Below are 20,559 nucleotides of genomic sequence, written 5' to 3' on the forward strand. Positions count from 1 at the left end.
GCACTTGCCTGTGAAGCCTAAGGACCCCAGGTTTGAGGCTCGATTCCCCAGGACCCATGTTAGCCAGATGCACAAGGGGGCACATGCGTCTGGAGTTCATTAGCAGTGGCTGGAGGCCCTGGCGTGCCCATTCTCTCTCTTTCTGCCTCTCTCTTTCTCTCTCTCTCTGTCACTTTCAAATAAATAAATAAATAAAATTAAACAACAAAAAAAGAGAAGAATCACTAGGGAATTCATCAGTGGGTTCTAATGCTTTGTGTTTTCAGTAGAAAAAGACAACATATAATATAGAATTTGTTTTTGGAGTAAACTTAAAACGAGCTGAGATGGGATGATGTAGTTCACTGATTGCTAGGAATATACTATCTTAAGACAGTAAGGGAGGCTGTGTGTATGTGGAGGTAGGAATTTTGCCACCGACTTAAAATTGCTCTAGAAAACAACGAAGTGTTTTTTTTGTTTGTTTGTTTGTTTGTTTTTACAAAAAGGATTCAGATTTCAGTCTAGGGGCATAATTAGCGCTGCTTTTACTTTTGGTCGGAGAAGCTTTGCTTTGCAGTTAGTGGTAGACTACCGGGGAGCAAAGTGGTGAGAAGAAGTGACTCAAGTGCTAAATGAGACATTTGTGTTCCCCCTCAAGTCTTAGGGTAAGGTGCAGAAGCAAGAACTAGGGGATGGGGAGGAGGGCTTTGGAACACTTGTCTTCCAGACACAAAGTGACCGTCGCGTCCACGACCTCACAGCCATGGTGGTTATCTGCACGAGACCTGCACAGAATCTGGCCCATCAACATTCTGACATGGATGGTGGGGAAGGCTAAAAAGTCCTCGACGTAGAAGAGGGTTTATTTGAAAAGAAGAAGGGGTTCAGTTGAAGAGGGCAAGGAAGGGCAGACAGAGGGCAATGGGTAATGAGATGACGGTAGGCACATCACCAGACCCTGTATGAGTGTCACGTAAGGTCCTTGGGCACCACTTATGATCACAATACACTATGTGCATAGATGGCAAAATGTCCAATAAAGTGTTAAAAAAACAACAGGGCCGGGGAGATGGCTCAGCACCTAAGGACCAGGGTTCAATTCCCCGGTATTCATGTAAAGCCAGATGCACAAGGTGGCGCAGGCATCTGGAATTCATTTGCAGTGGCTAGAGGTCCTGGAATGCGCATTCTCATTCATTCACTCATTCATTCTCTCTCTCCTTTCCTCCTTTCTTCCTTCCCTCCCTTCCTTCTTCTTTGTCTCTCTCTTTCTCAGATAAATAAATAATATTAAAAGTTAAAAAATAAACAATATGAGAGACTATGAAAAAGGATCTTTTTTTTTAAATGAGAGAGAGAGAGAGAGAGAGAGAGAGAGAGAGAGACAGAGACAGAGACAGAGACAGAGATTGAATTGGCATGCCAGGGCCTCCAGCCAGTGCAGTCAAACTCCAGACACGTGTGCCATCTTGTGTGTGTGTATGACGTTGCATGCTTGCGTCACCTTTGTGTGTCTGGCTTATGTGAGATCTGAAGAGTCGAACATGGGTCTTTAGGCTTCACAGGCAAGCACCTTAACCACTAAGCCATCTCTCCAGTCCAGGATCTAGTTCTTTTGAAACAAGGAATAGCAGATATGAATTGGATTTTACTCCTTTATCCTTGTATTTTTGTGGCTTTTTTATTCTGAAGTATTTATTATATGTTAATAAATGGTACATATTAGTATATATTAACTAATACTATGAATATTAATACATGTGACATATATGCTTCCAGAATTCCTGATATTTGTGGAAGACCAAAGAATCAAAAGAATGCTTATTACAGCCAGCATTATATTGTATTAGAAATTAACTGCTAACTATATTACTAGACAGTAAGGGGAGAAGCATAAAAACTGCATTAGCCTTAAGCCTGTGAGATTTGGGGATAAGCAACTTCATTTCTGGATGCTCAGAAGATGAAGGTGGGCTTTCAGTCCCCTCAACACAGAGAATCCAGGACGCAGAGATGCTCTTGACTGTTTTCCCGTGGCTGCCATGGTGAATGTGTGTGATTTTTCCCCTTGTTGCTTGCTTGGTTCCCTGAGTGACCTGCTTGAGGGAGGCATTCCCATTTGTGGTGAGGCAGGAGGCTGGGCCAGCAGTGATGAGCCAGGTCTCTGGCTTCATTGTCATCTTGCTCTGTTTACCAAAACAGTCATGATCTGAGAGCTGACATGAGTCAGCCCAGGCCTCCATGTTTCTGGTAAACCAAAGATCCACTTGAGTCATATTGACTCAAAAGGGCTGGAAAGGAGCTGACCTCAATTCAAGATAATGTGATCATTTGGACACATAAGACAGAAAAAAAATGTATGTAATAAAGAATTTCAACCAAAAGTCAGTAATCCTGGAGGGCCTTTTTACATCTCCCATGAGTGCTTTAAATCACCTGAGCTGAAAATCTCTTATCGTTTTCAATTAATACAACCATGACCTTTAATCCACAATCTAACAAGAATTACCGTGTGTGATAAGACCATTAATATATAGGAAGAGCTTACTCCTCATGGTCAGCAGCCTTTGAGAATGCAACAGCAACTTAGTGAGAAGTAAATTTAGTGACAGAGTTGGTTTAATATTCTAGAAACTTAATCACCCACTGGCATCCAGACCCCACAGCCCTCTGGCTCCATTGGTCCCCAAGGTCCTTCTGACACTCCCCTTCATGGGAACAAGAAATGAATGAACCGAGTGGCTTTGTTCTGGATTTTGTGAAGTTGCTCTGCCCTCTGAAACTAAGCCTAGCTGGGAGCTGGAGAGATGGCTCGGTGGTAAAGTTCTTGCCCACACAAGCATGAGAGGACTCGAGTTCTAGCCCATAGTACCCACATAAATGTCAGGCATGGTTGTGCACTGGAAAGGTGGAGATAGAAGGATCTCTGCAGCTCACTGGCTAGCTAGTCTAACCTAAGTAGTAAGCTCTGGGTTCACGACTCCTTGTCTCAAAGAATAATATGGTGAGCGACTCAGAAAGACACCCAATGTTGACCTTCAGTCTCCATGGGCACACGCATGTGCGTGTGCCCACATACATGTGGACTCCCATACACAGAACACATGCATGCACATCACATACACAAACCAACCAACCAACCAACCAACAGACAAAAGATAATTAGTCCTAGCTTTACAAGGAAAATCTCACATTTTCCTGCTTGCTTCCCATTTTTGTTGTGGTGGTTATTGCTCCTTGTTTCATTTTCCTCAAGCAGGTATTGTCAAAGCACTGTGGCCTACTGGATGAAACAGCAGTCAACCCACTAAATACCTTGTCACCTCTAGGGTGACCTTTGATGATGGTAGACACATCACCGGCCCTCCCCGAGCGTAACCAGAAGCCCCTGGGAACCAGCCAGCCCTGAAGCCCTGGGAGTCTCCACGTGAGAGACATCAAAGGGCCGCAAGTTCCCATCTCTAGCCTTGCCAGGAAGGCGGTGCATGAACCCAGCGTGCTGAAAAGCACTTCACAGACAGGAGCAGCCTTCACCTCCGATTTCACAGCCCTCCTTCACTCGAGCTCTGTTCTGTTTGGCAGATGAATGGGAGAATGCAGAGGTCAGTCATGAGAAGCCTGGGCTCCCGACCTTGTTCCTGTCTCTCATCCTTGTGCCATTAGCCTGAATGCTGTGCCCTGACTGCCCTATTATCTTTAAGATATGGGAAGACAAAAGTAGCCGCACGATTCTTCTTGTGCTTATTGTCATTTCCCGAGTCAAATCTACGCTCAGAGCACTGGTGAGTACAGGTGAAATACAGTCTGACACTCGTCCCCGGGTTCACCTTCAAGTGAGTTTTTTCTTTCTTTCCTGAAGTGATATTTCAAATGTTCTTCATCATCACACCCTATTCTGCCATCCCATTTGAGATTTTCATGTTCATTGCCAATGTATGTCCCTGCCCTGGTTGAATGTGCCTTTCAGTGGCAGTCCTGGGCGGTGACTTGAGGCCACCCGAGCACGTGGCTCTCTGCAATGAGTCCTTTGCTTCTGCACGTGCTCTATAATTCCTGTAGGTTACTTTCATCCACCATCTACCTGCACCCTTCCTGAATACCTTCACATGACTTCAGCCTCTTATCAGCTTCCCAAATGTGCACCCTGGCACATTTCTTTGCAAGCTTGCTCTGTGGCTCCAGTGTCCACGTTACTCAACAGCAATGTGGAAAGCCAGCCTCCCTCTGCTCGCTACCATTCTCCCCTGGTTCCTGCACGATTCCAGACTCACCTTCACTTCCTGTGGCCTCTCAGTATTGCCAGCGAGGCTCTGTGTAACAAAGCCTTTGCCTTAAGGATGTGCATGAAGCCAAACCAGACACCCTCTGTACCACTGACCTCCAGATCTTAACACATAACTGCAATGTTTCTATGATTATTAATATGATGAACAGCAGCCACATTAATCTACTGTTATTATCCTTATTGATACTAGTATTAACAACATAGACTATGACTTGGCTAGGAGCATTACATTATTGCTTCATGTTCCCTGTTCTGGTGTCAGTGTTCATGGTGATCACATGCACCATGCAGAAGATGGAAGGGGTGTCCTTCTGGAGGGGTGGGAGGGAGAGGAGGGGCCTGGCAGGCTTCTCTGCCCGTGTGAGGCAGGGAATGAAGGAATGAAGGAATGAAGGAATGAGACACATCTATGTGCCATGTTAGTGTACTCAGCAGCTACGTTTCTGGTTTATGCATTTGCCACATATTTTATCATTAGTTTACAGTGTACTTTACGTTTTAAAAAAAAATTATTTAAAAAGCACTTGGGCTGGAGAGATGGCTTAGCAGTTAAGCACTTGCCTGAGAAGCCTAAGGACCCTGATTCAAGGCTCGATTTCCCAGGATCCACGTTAGCCAGATGCACAAGGGGGCGCATGTGTCTGGAGTTCGTTTGCAGTCACTGGAGGCCCTGGTATGCCCATTCTCTCTCTCTGCCTATGTCTGTCTTTGTCTGTCACGCTCAAATAAATAAATGAAAATGAACAAAAAACACTTGCTGTAAAACATTATGTCATGTGTAGCACGCAGTCTTTTGTGGGGAGAAACCAATGAGCACTCGCTTCACCAGGAAGTGCACACCCAACAGACTCACGTCCAGTTCTGGTAGAGCACACCCTGATGAGCCAATGAATGTACTGGGTTTCCTTACAGATATGGATGAGGGGTTACATACAGCAATGCGGCCTGGAGACCCCAAAGCAGCTGTAGCAATTACATAGTGGAAGAGCTGCTGCCTATGAAAGGTGCTTCTTAGTGCTGTACTCCGCTCCTTGATGCTCCAGAGTGGTCAGTTCTCTTTACTATTCTTTTTGCCCTACTGGCCTGGAGGGCAAGCATAAGGAGGACCTTCTTTCCAGGTGTCCAACAAAGGGACAGCATAAAGGAGTTACCTGGCCTTGCCTTTCTGAAGGTGAGGAGCTGCTCAGATTGTACGTAGCATCTTTCACTTAAAACCACACATGTGAGAAACCCACCGGTGGGAGTTCTGTAGATCTCTGCAGCACCAGAAGCCTGCGTCCTGGTGAGGTGTTGTGAGACCTTCCTCCTGCAGGGGTGGGGTCAGGAGGCTGGAACAGCTGAGAAGAGCTGTGAAGTCTGTGGAGCAGGAGTCCAGGCATGTTCCTGGCAACAGAACTGGCCAACAGCACCAACTGCTATATAGCCCAAGGGAAGCATGGGTTCTACAATACCCATCAGAAACAGAGAGGCTAAGAAAACGGCTGTGGCTATTGTGGTAGTTTGAATGTACGGCTTCATTTTTGGTTAATCTTCCCACTTGAGCCCCTAGCAGGAAGAACCTGGTACAAAGGGGCATGCCACTCTGCATGGATCTGAATCTAGCCTGACTCGGTGTGTTTAGGGCAGCTTGAGCTCTGGCCCTTCGTGTTGGCTTGTGTCGGTGTTTGCTTGCCGCAATTTCTCCCTGCTTGAATTTGTTTGAGAAAGCAGACTCTTCCACCGCTGATAGAGTTTTCCCGGGATTTTGTAAGCCTGAAATAGACCCCTTTCTCCCATAGGCTGTCTCTGGTTGGATGTTTGTCCCAGCAACAAGGAGCTGACTGAAAAAGCAATGTTCTGATCTAAAATGGTGTAACGTTTTAGTGGGCTGAAGGGTCTTAACACATAGTTGGCAGGGGAAGTTTCCCTGTGTTCGTATGTATGTGTGCACATGTGTGTATCTCTGTGTGTGTGTGTGTGTGTGTGTGTGTGTTTCTGTGCATTTCCTGAGAGGCATAGAAAACTAGGCTCTCTGGAAGCCCCTTGCCCTAAAATCATCGAACACTGCTACATAAAATATAGAAATTATGTTTGAAAGGGGTGTATGAATTGGCAAGAAAGTAAGAAATCTTCAAAGGCAGAAAGCTAAGTGAAAATGGAAAGCTAGAATAGGAAAAAAAGAGAACTGAGGCTGGTTTTTGCCTGAAGGACATTCTCTAGACCTGGATGGCCTTAAGCTTTGGCTTTAATCCATTTGTAGGTTGCAGTAAGGGACTGAAGATTAAAGTAAGGCTTTAGGTGATGAGCCTGCATTGCTGCACCAGCAAATAACACTGTGAGTCTAAGGGGGAAACCCTTGGTACAAGAGCAAGATATCCTTCAGTACAGAGAACAAAGACTTTCTATGGAATAAGTTTCAAAGAATATAACCTCTCTTTCTCCCCCCCCCCCCCGCCCACACCTGAAACTACGGAAATAAGAAAACCATGTACAAAGAAATAACATACTATTTTCAATAGTCTGCCAAGATACTAGATAAGACCAGGTAACTCTTCAAAGTTTAGAAGTGCCAAGGACAAGTACAAATGTATTTAAAAGTAGAATTTAAAACTGTGAAAAGGAGTAAGATACCATGGAACGTGGAGCTGATCATAATTGAAAAAGAAGCAAACAAATATTAGATATTAACACTGAAGTGAAACCATTGAAGGTAAAAACCTCATTGCAGGGATTTAATAGCACATTGCAAACAGCAGAAAAGACTTTTAATCAACAGAACAATGGAGCTAAATAAAGTATTCTTGATGTAACAAGAGATAATGAAAGGTTAACTGACATGGAAAACTCAGAGAGGGAATCTAATATGCCTTATAGAGCTAGATTTCATAAAAAGAGACGTTGGCAGAGAGAGGGTTCATTATATAATGATTAAAGGTTCAATTGGCGAGGATAAGTAAAATTTTAAGGATTTTGTTTTCAAAATAGTTTTTAAAATTTATTTGTGACAGAGGAAGACTCAGAGAAAACTGGCACACTTGGGCCTCTTTCTACTGCAAATGAAATCAAGATGCAGGTGCCACTTTGCGCATCATCTTTCTATGGGTATGGGGGAATTGACCCTAGGTTAGCAGGCTTTGCAAGCAAGTACCTTTGAACCCCTGTGCCATTTCCCTACTGATTCAACATATTAAAACGAAAACAGAACTATAAAGAGAAACTGGTCAATCAGCTTGCGTATTGAAGTCCACCTCTTACTAGACCAAGTAAATAAGGAAAGAAAGTGAATTAAAAACCACCAGAAAACATGAGCATTGAAAAAATATGTCTTGAGGGCTGCTTTGCAAAGGATCCTGAAATCCTCTGCTCGCCTGTTCCATGAAGCAGAAAACAGCTGGATTTCTCAGTGGGATGCGAGCATAATGCGTGAGAATATCAATAGTCATATTTTACTCATAACAACCAACTGTCCCTGAATTTTAAAGTATTTTTTAATCTTTTAATTGCATACATTTATGTAAAAGTCACAGTAAATACTTGTTAACAATCTGAACCATCAAGTTATTATGGTAGACCCACAGAAGATAGGGTAGTTAAAAGAGAAACACATGGGCTGGAGAGATGGCTTAGTGGTTAAGCGCTTGCCTGCAAAGCCTAAGGACCCTGGTTAGAGGCTCGATTTACCACAACTCACGTTAGCCAGATGCACAAGGGGGCGCACGCGTCTGGAGTTCATTTGCAGTGGCTGGAGGCCCTGGCATGCCCATTCTCTCTCTCTCTCTCTGCCTCTTTCTCTCTCTGTCTGTCGCTCTCCAATAAATACATAAAAATAAGCAACAAAAAATTTATTAAAAAAAGAAAAACACATTGTTCTTGTGTATAGATTTGATTTTTCCAAGTAACTAGAAACATTTTCTTGTGCACCTGTCTTGTGCTAAAGACAGCCTCCGGGTCTTTGTATTTGATGTGAGGAGTTTGCTGCCTCTCTATGTTTCCTTCCCAGAGCAGTGGCAGCCCTTTTTTCTAGCACTCAGGAAGGAACTGAGAGCGAACAAGGAAATGTTCCACTTTTCAAGTGCAGAGCTGAGTAGTTTTTTTTTTTTTTTTTTCCATGGGAAACGAATGCTGGCTCCTTTGGGGAACTTTTAGAGGTCAAAAACCCTTAGAATAAAACTTACAAAGTCATTGGTTTCCCACCTCATTACACATAAATAATTTATGAATTTGTATTGTCATTTTTTTTTCTTCCAGCCGAATCAAAGCTCTCCCATTTTGTGAATAATTCCATGCAGAAGCCAGTGGCGCACACGTTCCTGAGACTTTCATGGCAATCGATAGGTTTGCTGTTGCTGCCAGCCAGGGCGATTTCCCTGATTAACCTGTAAAAAGTGTTCTTCATGAATGCCGCTCTGAAATCAACCGATAGTGTAGGGGACAAGGGCAGGAACGAGAAGCCTTGCTGATCTCAAATGATGATGTATGAAAGAGAGAGAAAGAAAGAACAATTTGATTTGCTCCAACCAGGTTGACCCCAAAATGAAAATAGCAGAAAAAATTGCTTTGCCTAAGCAAACATGACATGAAGTCCTAGGAGAGCAGCTCTGGGACTCCTGACACGCAGGTGCCTCATCTAAAATACATGCTGTTTGCATCTGAAAGACGTTGAAATGCCAGTCATAAAAAAAAGGAAACATTCTAGGCTCATTCTGTCTTTCTATTTCCACCTTTCTCCTACTTGTGGGCAACAACTTTTCTATCCTTCTTTGAGACATTATCTTCTGAGTTGGGGTGAGGCGGCGTCCGTGTTCTGCTTGGATCATGATTGAATTCAACATCCAGGTAGGTTTAAAAAGTATCTGATGTTAAAACCCCACCTAACTGACAAAGACATGCTGGCTTACTAGTGCCATGAAAACAACCCTTTTGCCACGAAGAAACAACTGGTTGATTGTTTTCATCCTTAAGTTATTTTTTCTTGTGGGGTGCTAAGGACTGAAACCAGGACCTTCCATATGCTGTGAAAAGCATGCCCTGTGACACACCCTCACCCCCTCCAGTTCATTTTATGATCATTGTTTCCAAAGGCACAAAAAAGGATCAGTTCATTGCATGATGATCCTGAGAACATTCTTATTTAAATTACAGGGTTTTTTTTAGGTGGGTGCTCATTTGTGGTCATCTGCAAGTCATTCCTTTAGATGCTGTTCCCCTCTTTTTGTTCTAAAAAAATATTTATTTATTTGCAAGTAGAGACACAGAGGAGACAGAGAGAAAAAGGGAAAGAGAAGGAAAGAATGGGTGCACCAGGGCCTGTAGCCACTGTAAACAAACTCCAGATGCATGCTCTACTTCGTGCATCTGACTTTAGGTGGGCACTGGGGAACTGAACCCAGGCATTAGGCTTTGCAGGCAAGCACTCTAGCTGCTGAGCTATCTCTCCAGGCCCCTGTCCACCTTTTTTTGAGACAGGATCTCTCATTGGCCTGGAGCTTTTTCCTGGCTCACCTGAATCCTAGAGTTCTGCCCTGCCCGGCTTTGACTCTCCAGCACTGGGATTACAAGCATGTGCTACCATGTCTGTTATTTTTAGCATGGGATTTAGTGATTGAACTTTACTGATATATGCACTGTACTGAGTATGTTATCTTCCCAGTCTGCAAATTATAGATAATTTTTCTGTCATATTACAAAGTATTGTGCTTTAGTCACCTGTATTTGGCTAAATGAATGAATGAGACTTTTTTGTTCTTTTCCATGTAAGGCATATCTTGTGGAAGGGGACCATAACCTTGATCTTTCTTGCCTTCGTCATATTCATTGCAGTTGATCAAGCTACAGTTCACCAACACATCTCCTTTCTCTTTGTGTGAGACACAGTGGCATCCTTCCCTGACTTCTGGAAGTCTACCCTGGTCATGTGACTCACTTCCGCCAATGAGAAGTGAACAGGGTGAAGACATTCAGGGGCACCTTTCTACATGTCTGTTTCCCCTACCACTGACACGTTCCAAGCTCTTGTGTTGCTGACCCACAGTCAACCCAGGGTGGGAACTTAGAAGAAACAAGAAATAAACTTAGGTTATTGAGCACCCTTGCAGGGGTTGTTTGTAGGTATAGCCTTACTTACTCTAACTCATCTAGATCAATACAGTATTGGGAAAGATTCTATAGTTATTACACAAACCCACCTTCCAAAAACTTATCTGTTAGCTAGCAATGCTCCTGGTTCATTCGTTTTCTGTCAATCTGACTTTAAAATTTTTTTTGTTAATACCATGGCCAGTCTTTAAGGTATAAGAAAATACCCAGGCAGTCAAGGCCTTTGAATATAATGAGCATGAATGAGCTAACTATTAAAAGTATTGTGCATTGCAGGTATCTTTCTACCTTTAACACTTTATGAAGGGAAGTCAATTTCCACTCAGGCAGCCCTTCTTTTCATCTGGTTTTCTGTACAGTGTTTATGCCCGAGGTTTATTGCTAGCAGTAAAGAGTGTCCAAGTATGTTATGGGAACAGCCAAATTCCCAATGCTTTAAAATGTATTCCACAGGCCCCTGAGTCAGTTGAAAGCTGATTGATTGTACAGCAAATTCATCAAAACTGATATTTATGAAATGTCCCATTTTTCCTGCTCTATCTCTCAGAAACATGAACATCCCATTTGGGAGTTGTGGGGCAAATATCTCAGGCAGCTTGGAAAAGAAATTACTGCTGATTTTCCATGACAAGAAAGAGGTTCTTTAAGCAGTGCAATATTTAAGGATACCCATGTCAACTGATGTGTCCCATGGACAAATATTTTTAAAGGTAGAATTTGAGCACTTTCATGTGGCTTGCCTATTCAGCATTTTATAACCAACTCAATGACACACCAATTACTTCTTTTGATAAAGGACAGACACTGCGAACTGAGTGGACAGGTGGACTTTTTCATCTGGCTAGTTTAAGACTGCCAACGAAGTTTCTATTTAGGGTGTTCAAGATCAGGGCGGATGGTTCTAACTTCAGAAGAGAAAATGAGCTAATAGAGACATGACTTATCCCGGGGAGGCTACAGATGTTTAATGTCTTCAATTTGCATATTTTGTCAAAGATTCCTCGTGTGCTAACTGTCTTTCCTGCATGCTGTTTGGCGTGGTCTATCTTAGATTATGAAATCAAATTCCTATTTACTGTATGCTAATGATGTATGCAGCACAGTTCTAGCTGCTGTCCCCTGGAGGAGGCAGCGCGTATCTAACTGATTGGGAAAGCGCTGCCCTATGCCAGGACTGCCCCTGCTTTTTGATGCCACGGCACTCACGCTACACTGTGATGAACACTGCATGTGGCCGCTGGTTTTACTAAGCGCTGTGCAACGGAGAAGTGCTCAATAAATACACTTGCGGATTGATTGCTAGCGAGAGAATGTGTCAGTCTGCGCTTTAGCTGAAGTCTAGAAATTCTGAAAGAAATCTTAAGCGCCCGAAGGAGAAAAATAAACATATCGACAGCCTATAAAATAGGTACGTCTGCAAGAGGCCCGTTTTGAGGCCGAAAGGGTCGCATTGCATTTGAGTGACAAGGAGGTCACCAAAGCTTCTGCTGAAGTGTTCACGGAGATGAAAGGTCCCTTTAACACCGAGTTGAACAGGGCTTTGTTGGAGAATTGCCCCAGAATGATTTTTAGACCACTTATATTGACTATAAATTGTGCAAAAGGTTTCCCCATCCAAAACACATAGCATGTTTTAATTTCCTGGTTGGAATCCAAATCATTCTCTGGACATGTGGTAAAAGAGTGATGGACACGGAGTAGAACATCTCCTCTGAAGTTATATAGCTGGCTCTCTGGTTTATCTGATTTTTCTCCATGATATGTAAACCATGCAATGCAACCCAGCTTCTTCAAGTTTGTGTTCCACATGCTTATAAGCAAGAAGCAGGCGTTTCTTTCATCCGGGTTTCCAGCAGCTCATACCCATGGAATAAGCAGACTGTTGAGGAGGTCATTCGTCCTCCTGTTTGTATGTTTTTAGGATATCCTGCAAACCTCCTGACTGGACAAGAAACACGTGACAGGCCACCTTTTCTGTGATCACTGATGTTGCCTGGAGAAGAGCAGACACTGAGGCTGAGTTGAGTTTGAGGGGTCAGTTTCCACTTGTCTGATTCTCTCCCTGAATTTTGAAAGCTTGCTGAATTTTGCTACTGTAATTTCCAAGGGTTCACTGAAAATGAAACTGGGGTGTCTTGCTGGGGTTTTGCAGCAAACAGATGAAGCAGGTTCAGGCAGGACGGGACAGTTCACCATGTGAAGCGGGTTGAGCAAGAGCCCTTTGTTTGCTGGGGTGAATGGGGCATAATTTATTCCGCTGCAGCGCAAGCTGAAAGCGACTCTGGCTTTGACCCATTTATCTTTAGAAAACTAATTAACTTGGAGAATCCGCTTTACTGTTGTTAGGGAGGTTTTAACTTTTCCTTGTTCAAGCTAACCAAGGATTGGAGTGTGTGTGTGTGTGTGTGTGTGTGTGTGTGTGTGTGTGTGTAGTGAGTGTGTAGTGTGTGTGCTGGGGAAGAGGTAGAAAAGATCAGTTCCAACCTAAAGAGAGTGGTTGAACCGCTAGAAAATAAAGGGGTTTCTTAAATACAGCCTGACATCCTTTTGAAATGCAAACTAGCGGAACCAGCCGGATGCAGACTCCTTTGAGGTGGCAGAGATGCCGTAGCAATTTGAAACGAACAACTGTTCCCCAATCCTTACGACCAAGGCTTCCTAAATCACATCCAAATGGCCCCAAAGAGGCCTGGGAGAACACTTTTATGAGTAGCATTTTACTTAGAAAATGGTATTAGCCAGCAGACAGAATATGAGTCAAGAATGTTCATTGCCTTGCCTTGTTCATTTTGTTTCAAAGCAACACAAAAAATTGCTTTAAAAAAACACTAGGTATCAAAGCCATGACCTTGTATATACTAGCAAGCGTTTTACTATTGAGCTCCATTCCCAGACCCACAGTACCTATTTTGTGCTATTTTATAAATCCTGAAGCCTGTATGTGACAGTATTCACAACATATTAGCTTGTACTGACATACCAATGAACTGCACAGATTTCAACTGATTTCTGAAAGAAGTATAACCAAAATAAACTTAAGCAAAACAAACAAACAACTGTTGACCTAATGAAGATAAAAGGCAAGCAAGGGCATCTAGCAATATGGTTGCATTCATTTTAGTACATTCAAGAGAGCTCTGATTTTAGGGGGAAGCTATAAGGTTAAGAAACGGGTGAGAGATAGGGCTGGGGTTCTTGAAGTACTGCGTGGGGAATGGCATGTGCATACCATCTGAACTGGAGCAAGCTTTCAGTCTGACCAAACTTGGAGCAGCTTAATTTGCCAGTTATGATGTCTCCTCCCAATCCCCACTTAAAACCAGTACACCTTGAGCCCTCTGTCTTCCCTCTCTCTTCCTCTAGAACTTCCCTTCTAGAAGGTTCTTGTTTGAGAATCACTTCTGAGCTTTCTTATCCTTATCCTGAGTACCTTGGGCTCAGAGCTGGAATGTTGAGTGGGAATATTACTCAGGGGATTAATTTCCTTCTGAAACAAATGAATTGGAAAGGAGAAATTTTAGATAATATGCCAACATTACTTAGACTTAAAGTCTGGGGCGGAGTGAAGGGGGTGGAGTATCTTAACGTCATGGGAGTACTGCGTGAGCAAATATGCTCTGCTCGGATAACAGTCACCTTTTATCCTACAGAGCAGGTCTTTGTGGTTTCTGGTTTGGTTTGGTATTCTAGATAGGGTCTTGCTATGTAGTCCCAGGCTGGTCTGGAACTCTGTATAACTCAGACTGGCTTTGAACTTAGAGAAGTCCTTCCAAGTGTTGGGAAAAGAGTGTTACTATTGTGAATGGCATTGTAAAAACTACACCAGATGACTGTTTGTGATTATTTTGGTTAATGTGAAAAGTCAAGTAAGATGACCTAAGAGTTCTTTTCCTTAGCCCAATACAAACCACTTTCAAATAAAAATTATCCAGCACTTCCTCCCTGAATGCTCTAAAATTAAAAAAAACAACAACAGTAAATTCAAACAGGAACAACAACTAAAATGAATGGAGAGAAAATAGCCTATGCCATAAATTATTTCTTAACCCCTTAAGTTCTCTATGTCTTAGTTAATGGCAAAATTAGCTCCTTATGCATGAGAGCCGATGTTGGTTTGTTCACATTATTAACAAGGTCATTATTCATTCAGCATAAGAAGAAATGGCCAGTGTATCCTATCAGGGAAGGGCTAGGTTTTCAGGCAGACGACCATACTCTAAACATTGGGATTGAATTAAGATCAGCTACCAAATATGGTCGTCTTACATAAATATTACACTGAACATGATGCTGTTGGGAAAGAACACTGAAGTTCTTAGCTATGGATCCCCAGCCTAGAGGAAACTAGGACACAAGTTAGTTTTGCCCGGCAGTGTTCGGTTCACTCCCCATGAGGTGGGAAAGGGAAAGGGAAGCAGTGGCGTTTCTCAGGAAAGATCCAGAATGACCATACAACAGACCAATGGGGATGTAGGAAAGAATGAGACCAGTGCTTACACTATGCTGCATGGTCCTCCACACAGTCCTCTGGGAAGCAAGAGGAAAACAAATTCAAAGGAAAAAGAAAGAGAGATTATTCTATACATAAGAGCACAGCACAGGTATCAGGTTACGTTAGTATTCCACCTGCCCCCACCCCACATTTCCAGAGCTCCCAGAATGACCTGGAGAATATCAAAGGAGTCCACACACACAGTACCGAGCTGGATACTTACTGGAGACCTTTTGGGTTAAATCACCACCAACATGAGTTAACTTTCAAGTCATGTTTTGTTTTTAATTTTTATTTTTTAAGAATTTGCTTTTATAAACTATGTTCCTCTAAGGGCCACGACTTAACAGTACAGCTTTGCTCTAATGAAAGACTTTCAGTAAGTAACAGACGGTCCCTGGCCAGGTGTGCTGTGGAGCTACCTAGTGCACTGAGTCTAATTTACTGAGTGCTATGACTAATTGCCTGGCAGAAGAGATAATGGGAAACGCCTCTGTGTGCTCAGCTCCGAGAACTCCAACTACTTTGTGCTGAATTATTTTTGTAACCTGATGCAGTGAATTGGAGCTTACTTTTTTTAAAAATAAAATCACAGTTTCACATCAAATTATGAGAATTCACAGAGGATAAATTTAAGATAAAGTGAAGCAGTCTCTTTAGGAGTGCAAATAATCACCCCTGGCCTATTTAACTAGAAATCTTGAAGAGCCAGCGGGGAGAGGAGGGCTCACCATGGTGAGTGTTGGCAGTGCACAGACCCGAAGTGGCAAAACCTGTCTGTTAGCCCAATCAGTTGACAGCGCTCATATCTTCAGTAGATCGTGACTTTTGGCAGTAAAGGCTTTGAGATTTTCAGATAAGCTCGCAGCTTCACATCCGCTGCTGAGTTTATGAAATGCATCCATTCATATTTGGATAGCTAAATTTACTGTAGGGGAGGGTGTCTAAAAGTTGCTGGGCACACCAAATGTGTTTTAGGTTCACAAAACCTTTGATCAACAAACTGAAATGTTTCATTGTAATATGAAGAACAGATTTACAAGTTTCTTATTAGTATAAAGAGGCCAGATGAAAGAATTGATACGTTTTTAAGATCATTCCTCATTTCTGGTGTAGCAGCAACTTGAGTTTGGGAGCCTTATTTTCTCAAACCCCTTAATTTCCAACCAGATCACATTAAAAACAAAATAAAACAAAAACATTTTTCCAGCAACGGGCATAAGAACATTTACCAGCAGATCCCAGAGTCAATACCGTAGGTAGTAATTTAAATGGTATCAAGAAAAAATACTCCAGGACCCTTAGAATTAAGCTATTTTCATTTTGGCAAAGGGTTTGGGATGACTGGAGGTTTCTTTTGATGTTGGCCTTTGAAGCATTTTCTCTGCTGAAACAGAGAAATTAAGGGAAATCTTTCCCAATTATCTTCCTTTCCTGGGAACACATGCTTCTGATAAATATTCAGGAAACATCTTTTCAGGGCAAAATGAAAACAGGAGTAGGTAAGACTAGACTTGTTTATAAACAGTTGGAAGGGACTGTAATGGAGAACAGGCCCTTATGGAGAGTTCAGTGGGCTGCTCTGGACCATGACCCCGACTGATAGCCCACTGGCGTGCCTTCCATTGGGCTCCACCTTCTCACAGGGCAGGAGAGCCAGCACCCGTAGGAAGGCAGCCCCAGGAGAAAGGAGGGCTGGGATGGGAGGCTTTGATAGTCACCTAGAGGATATGGAAACGACCTTTGACTATTGGGGACTGAGAAAAGTTAACTAGAGGAGGGCTTAGGGCCGGCTGTGACTCACAAATTGTCAATTCTGAAAGTTGGACAAGGATCAGAATTTCATTGAATAGAAAACAATTAATAGCAACACAGCCTGAGGTGACAGCTATGAGGAAGTGAGCACCTCTGGCTCCCAGAGAAGGTTTTACAATAAAATTGGCTCACTGGTGGAACATCTACTAAGCTCTGAGGCTGGCCCTTCGTGCTTACTTATAGTCAGGTGATTCAGCTTTGCCATTCATTGTTTTTAGAGATGATTTAACATTTTAGGATGCATAAAATAGAAAATCTTCAGTTAGTGTAGCATTAATCAGCACTTTCTGGACTCTTTCTTAGGAGGCACTTTGAATGTCACCTGGTGAATTTCCTCTGTAAAAGGTTCACATTCCAATGTCGGGATCTATCAAACTTTAAAGCTCATGTGAAATCCTCACTGTTGGTGTTTCATTTCGGCTGTGTGACACTGCATAAATATTGTTATCTGAAACAGCGAGGTTTTCCTTGTTCTCTGTCTCTTGTTTAAAACTGGGTGCTTGTTTCTCCTAGGGGATGAGAATAAACTGCTTCTCTGTTTCAAAGGGGGAAAATTAATTAGTTGTCATAGATACGATGATAAGGGAACATAGCCCAGTTCTTTTGTTTGAATTGTTTATTTTTCCATTGTGGTAAGAAGACTTACCATGAAATCTACCCTCTTAACAAGGTTGTAAGCATATAACACCATGCTGTTATCTGTAGGTACAATATCATACACGAGATATCTATAATTTATTGAACTGACATTGTACCCCAGTTCTTAAAATGGACTGTGAAAAAAAATCTTGAAAAGCCTTGCCTCTTCCAATGACTAACGATTTAGAACCAACTAAAAATGAGGGTGAAAAAGCAAAATAAGTAAATAAATAAACACTTAAATGGTGTTGGTGGGGAGAATCAACCTGATCTTGCCATTTGTGCATTTGGTTAGAAAGCTATACACAGCAATTTTTAGATTAGAACCCAAACAACACACTATAAAGAAAAGCATCACTCTTTGAAAGAACTGGCTCGCTGTTTGGCAGAGTTTAATTTGGTTGTTCAGAAGAAAAATATTGACTAATTTTCAATGTTTCCCGAAGCTGCGATAAAGCATAGAAATCAGCAAGAAGCAGCAAATTACCCTCAGGATCTGCTGCCTAGAACCTGCGCTGGGGACGGTTTTATTTGCTAATAAATGGTAATAAATTCATAACATAATTCAGCAGTTAGCAAGTACAATTATCCCTTTCCTTTGACACTTAATGGACAGGACTTTGTGCTGTAAGTACATTCGATTCTTTTATAGAGACAAATGCTGAGATGTACTTACACAGACACCAAATGCAACTAATTGAACCTGAGGAGTTGTTTGCAACATGAGGATGGTAGCTGGTCATCATAAAGCCATTTGTAACGGTGGCTAATAAAGGAACTTCATAACCAGCAACTCCCAAGATTCACGTTTAGATGATACAATCCGATGTGGTTTGAATGTCTTAAGACCGTAAGGGTTTTATCTGTTAATTTTTTTATATCAAGATAATTAGCAAAGCAACATAACAGTACTAACAATTACAGGTATATAAACTGTTTACAGTACTCTGAATTGAAAACACGGAATTGAAATAATCAGGCAGCACTTCTTGGAAATTACGAGCTTAAAATTTTTTATGCCAAATTTTGTTTTCAAAACACATTCAAAAAATCATGTTTACTTTGTTTATGGTTGTAATCATCACATAAATGGCTCTGTCATAAAATCCATTCAGTCGCTAGCACTTTTAGATGGCTTTAAAATTCCAACTTTTAAAGGACATGTATTTAAAACTACGTGAATTTGGGGCTTCTTAGCAGAGACTTTCAAAAAAGAAATCTTTGCGTATGAGAAGCCATAAGAAAATAACACTATATCATAATTGAATCAACAATCATTGCAAGGAAAGAAACGAAGCAGATGAATAAGAAATGTGTTATTGTAATTATATCTCTGGAAAAACTGGCAACTCAGTTTTCAAATTAATATTTCAGAAGAAATATGAGGTTGAAATTTTAGTCACTGCACCACTGGATTAATAGTTATAAGATTCTTAACTAATCGAATTCATGCTCTAAAAGAGAGATGTTATTACTTTTCACCATTTTAATTAAGAGGAGCAGATATAAGAATGAGATGGCTTTTATAATCATCTGCTTTCAAATTCCATAGCCTTTTTTTTTTTTTTTTTCCTTTTCAGAATAAACGGCCTCTGTCAAAGAGCGTGTTCCGCTCCTGCCCCATGGTCATCGCTGTAACGACCCAAGATCTCCCCAAGAGTGCTCACCAGCCGGTCCAGGCTCGTGCCCGCAGCAGTTGTAGGTCTTTCCTCAGGATTGTAGGGTCTAAAGCGGGTGTTGAAATTTTCAGGAGCTGAGCGAGCAGATCTGAGGGCTGGGGCAGGTTTGGGCTGGCCACATCCTTGAAAGACCTGCAAGGAACATAGAAAGTGACTCAGTAAACCGCTGTGAAAACGGCGAACCAGAAGGAACACTGTTATTTTCACACTGTTCATGGAATTCTTACTTCCAATAAGCTCTAATTTTGAAATTTAAACATGAATAACCACGGATATGACATAATTACACACATAGATAAGGAGTGATCAGCTATATACCATGACTCATAACTTCACCATTTTTGTGACTTGAATGTAAAGGGCCCCCAAGGGCTCATTTGTTTTAACACTTGTTGGTGCTGTTTGGAGAGACTGGGGAACCTTCAGGAGATGGGTCCTTGATGGAGGAAGTCCCTCTTGACAAGCACTGGAGTTTTATAGCTTGGCCCCACTTCCTGTTTGTTCTCTGCTCCCTGTCTGGTATTTGTTCACAGCAACAAGAAACTAACTTATACAGAAAACTGGTACTCAGAGTGGGGTCCTGGCTGAGCTAAATCTGACCTCTGGGTTCATACACTTTGGAACTGGTTTGCAGGAGCCAGGTGGAAGAGTGTGGACGTTTAGACTGGAGGAGTTGTACAATGCAGTACGCAGAATGGCAACAATTTTGAGTGTCCTGTCTCGATGTACGTAGGACACACTTGAACTGTGTTTGGCCCTCTTGTCTTGACTGTCAACAATAAACACCAACATATTCTTCTGGTCTACTTAACACCACGTTTTTGCATTGCTATGTTATTTTTTCCTCAGTGATTTCACTGTTTAAATTGCTCCCCAGCATACACAGGGCTTAAGCAATTTGCTAATGCTTCCAAGCACAGAAAGAAAGTGAAATGTCTAATGAGGACACTGTATTGTTTTACATAAACTTCTTTCAACTCTAAGTTTATTTTCTGAGTTTATTGTTAATAAAGTATATGTAATGTGTATATATAGGTATATGAATATATATATTCAAAAACCCAAACAAAGAAGAACAAGGTTATATTTTTTCCTTTCTTCCTTCCTTCAAATAGATTTATTTTTATTTATTTATTAGAGACAGAGAGAGGGAGAGAAGGAGAGAGGGAGAGAGAGAGAAAGAGAGAAAATAGGTGCACCAGGGCCTCTAGCCACTGCAAACGAACTCCAGATGCATATGCCCCCTTGTGCATCTGGCTAATGTGGAACCTGGAGAATTGAACCTGGGTACTTAGGCTTTGCGGGCACGTGTCTTAACTTCTAAATCATCTCTCCAGCTCCCTTCCTTCATTCCTTTTAATCTTCTTTCCTCCCTTCCCCTCTGCTCTTTCTTTCTTTTTTTTTCTCTGTCTTTCTTCCTGTGTATGATGTGCACGTGTGTTTGCATGTGTTTGTGTGTGGGCATTCATGTAGGGGTCAGAGGATGATGGTGGTATCTCCCTATATTACTCTCTACTTTATTACTGTGGAAGGGTCTCTGGCTGATTCCAAAGTTTAAAATTTTGGTGAGTCTAGCTGGACAGCTTGTCTCA

General features: G+C 42.0%; 1 protein-coding gene across 2 annotated transcripts in view; it reads right to left on the bottom strand.

The window, feature by feature from the left end:
- The window catches only part of Gpc6 (glypican 6), a 1,121,087-nt gene that overhangs the window by 90,749 nt on the left and 1,009,779 nt on the right, over positions 1–20,559 (bottom strand). Inside the window, exons 6-7 of one of the 2 annotated variants that reach the window (XM_004651044.2) lie at positions 18,956–19,099; positions 14,840–14,869 (exon numbers count right to left, since the gene is read on the bottom strand). In XM_004651044.2, coding sequence (XP_004651101.2) covers positions 14,840–14,869; positions 18,956–19,099 — 174 coding nt within the window. The remainder of the gene's footprint in view (positions 1–14,839; positions 14,870–18,955; positions 19,100–20,559) is intronic. The other variant, XM_004651045.2, reaches the window with a different exon arrangement.

Source organism: Jaculus jaculus, chromosome 3 (assembly GCF_020740685.1).
Source record: "Jaculus jaculus isolate mJacJac1 chromosome 3, mJacJac1.mat.Y.cur, whole genome shotgun sequence".
NCBI classification, from domain to species: Eukaryota; Metazoa; Chordata; class Mammalia; order Rodentia; family Dipodidae; genus Jaculus; species Jaculus jaculus.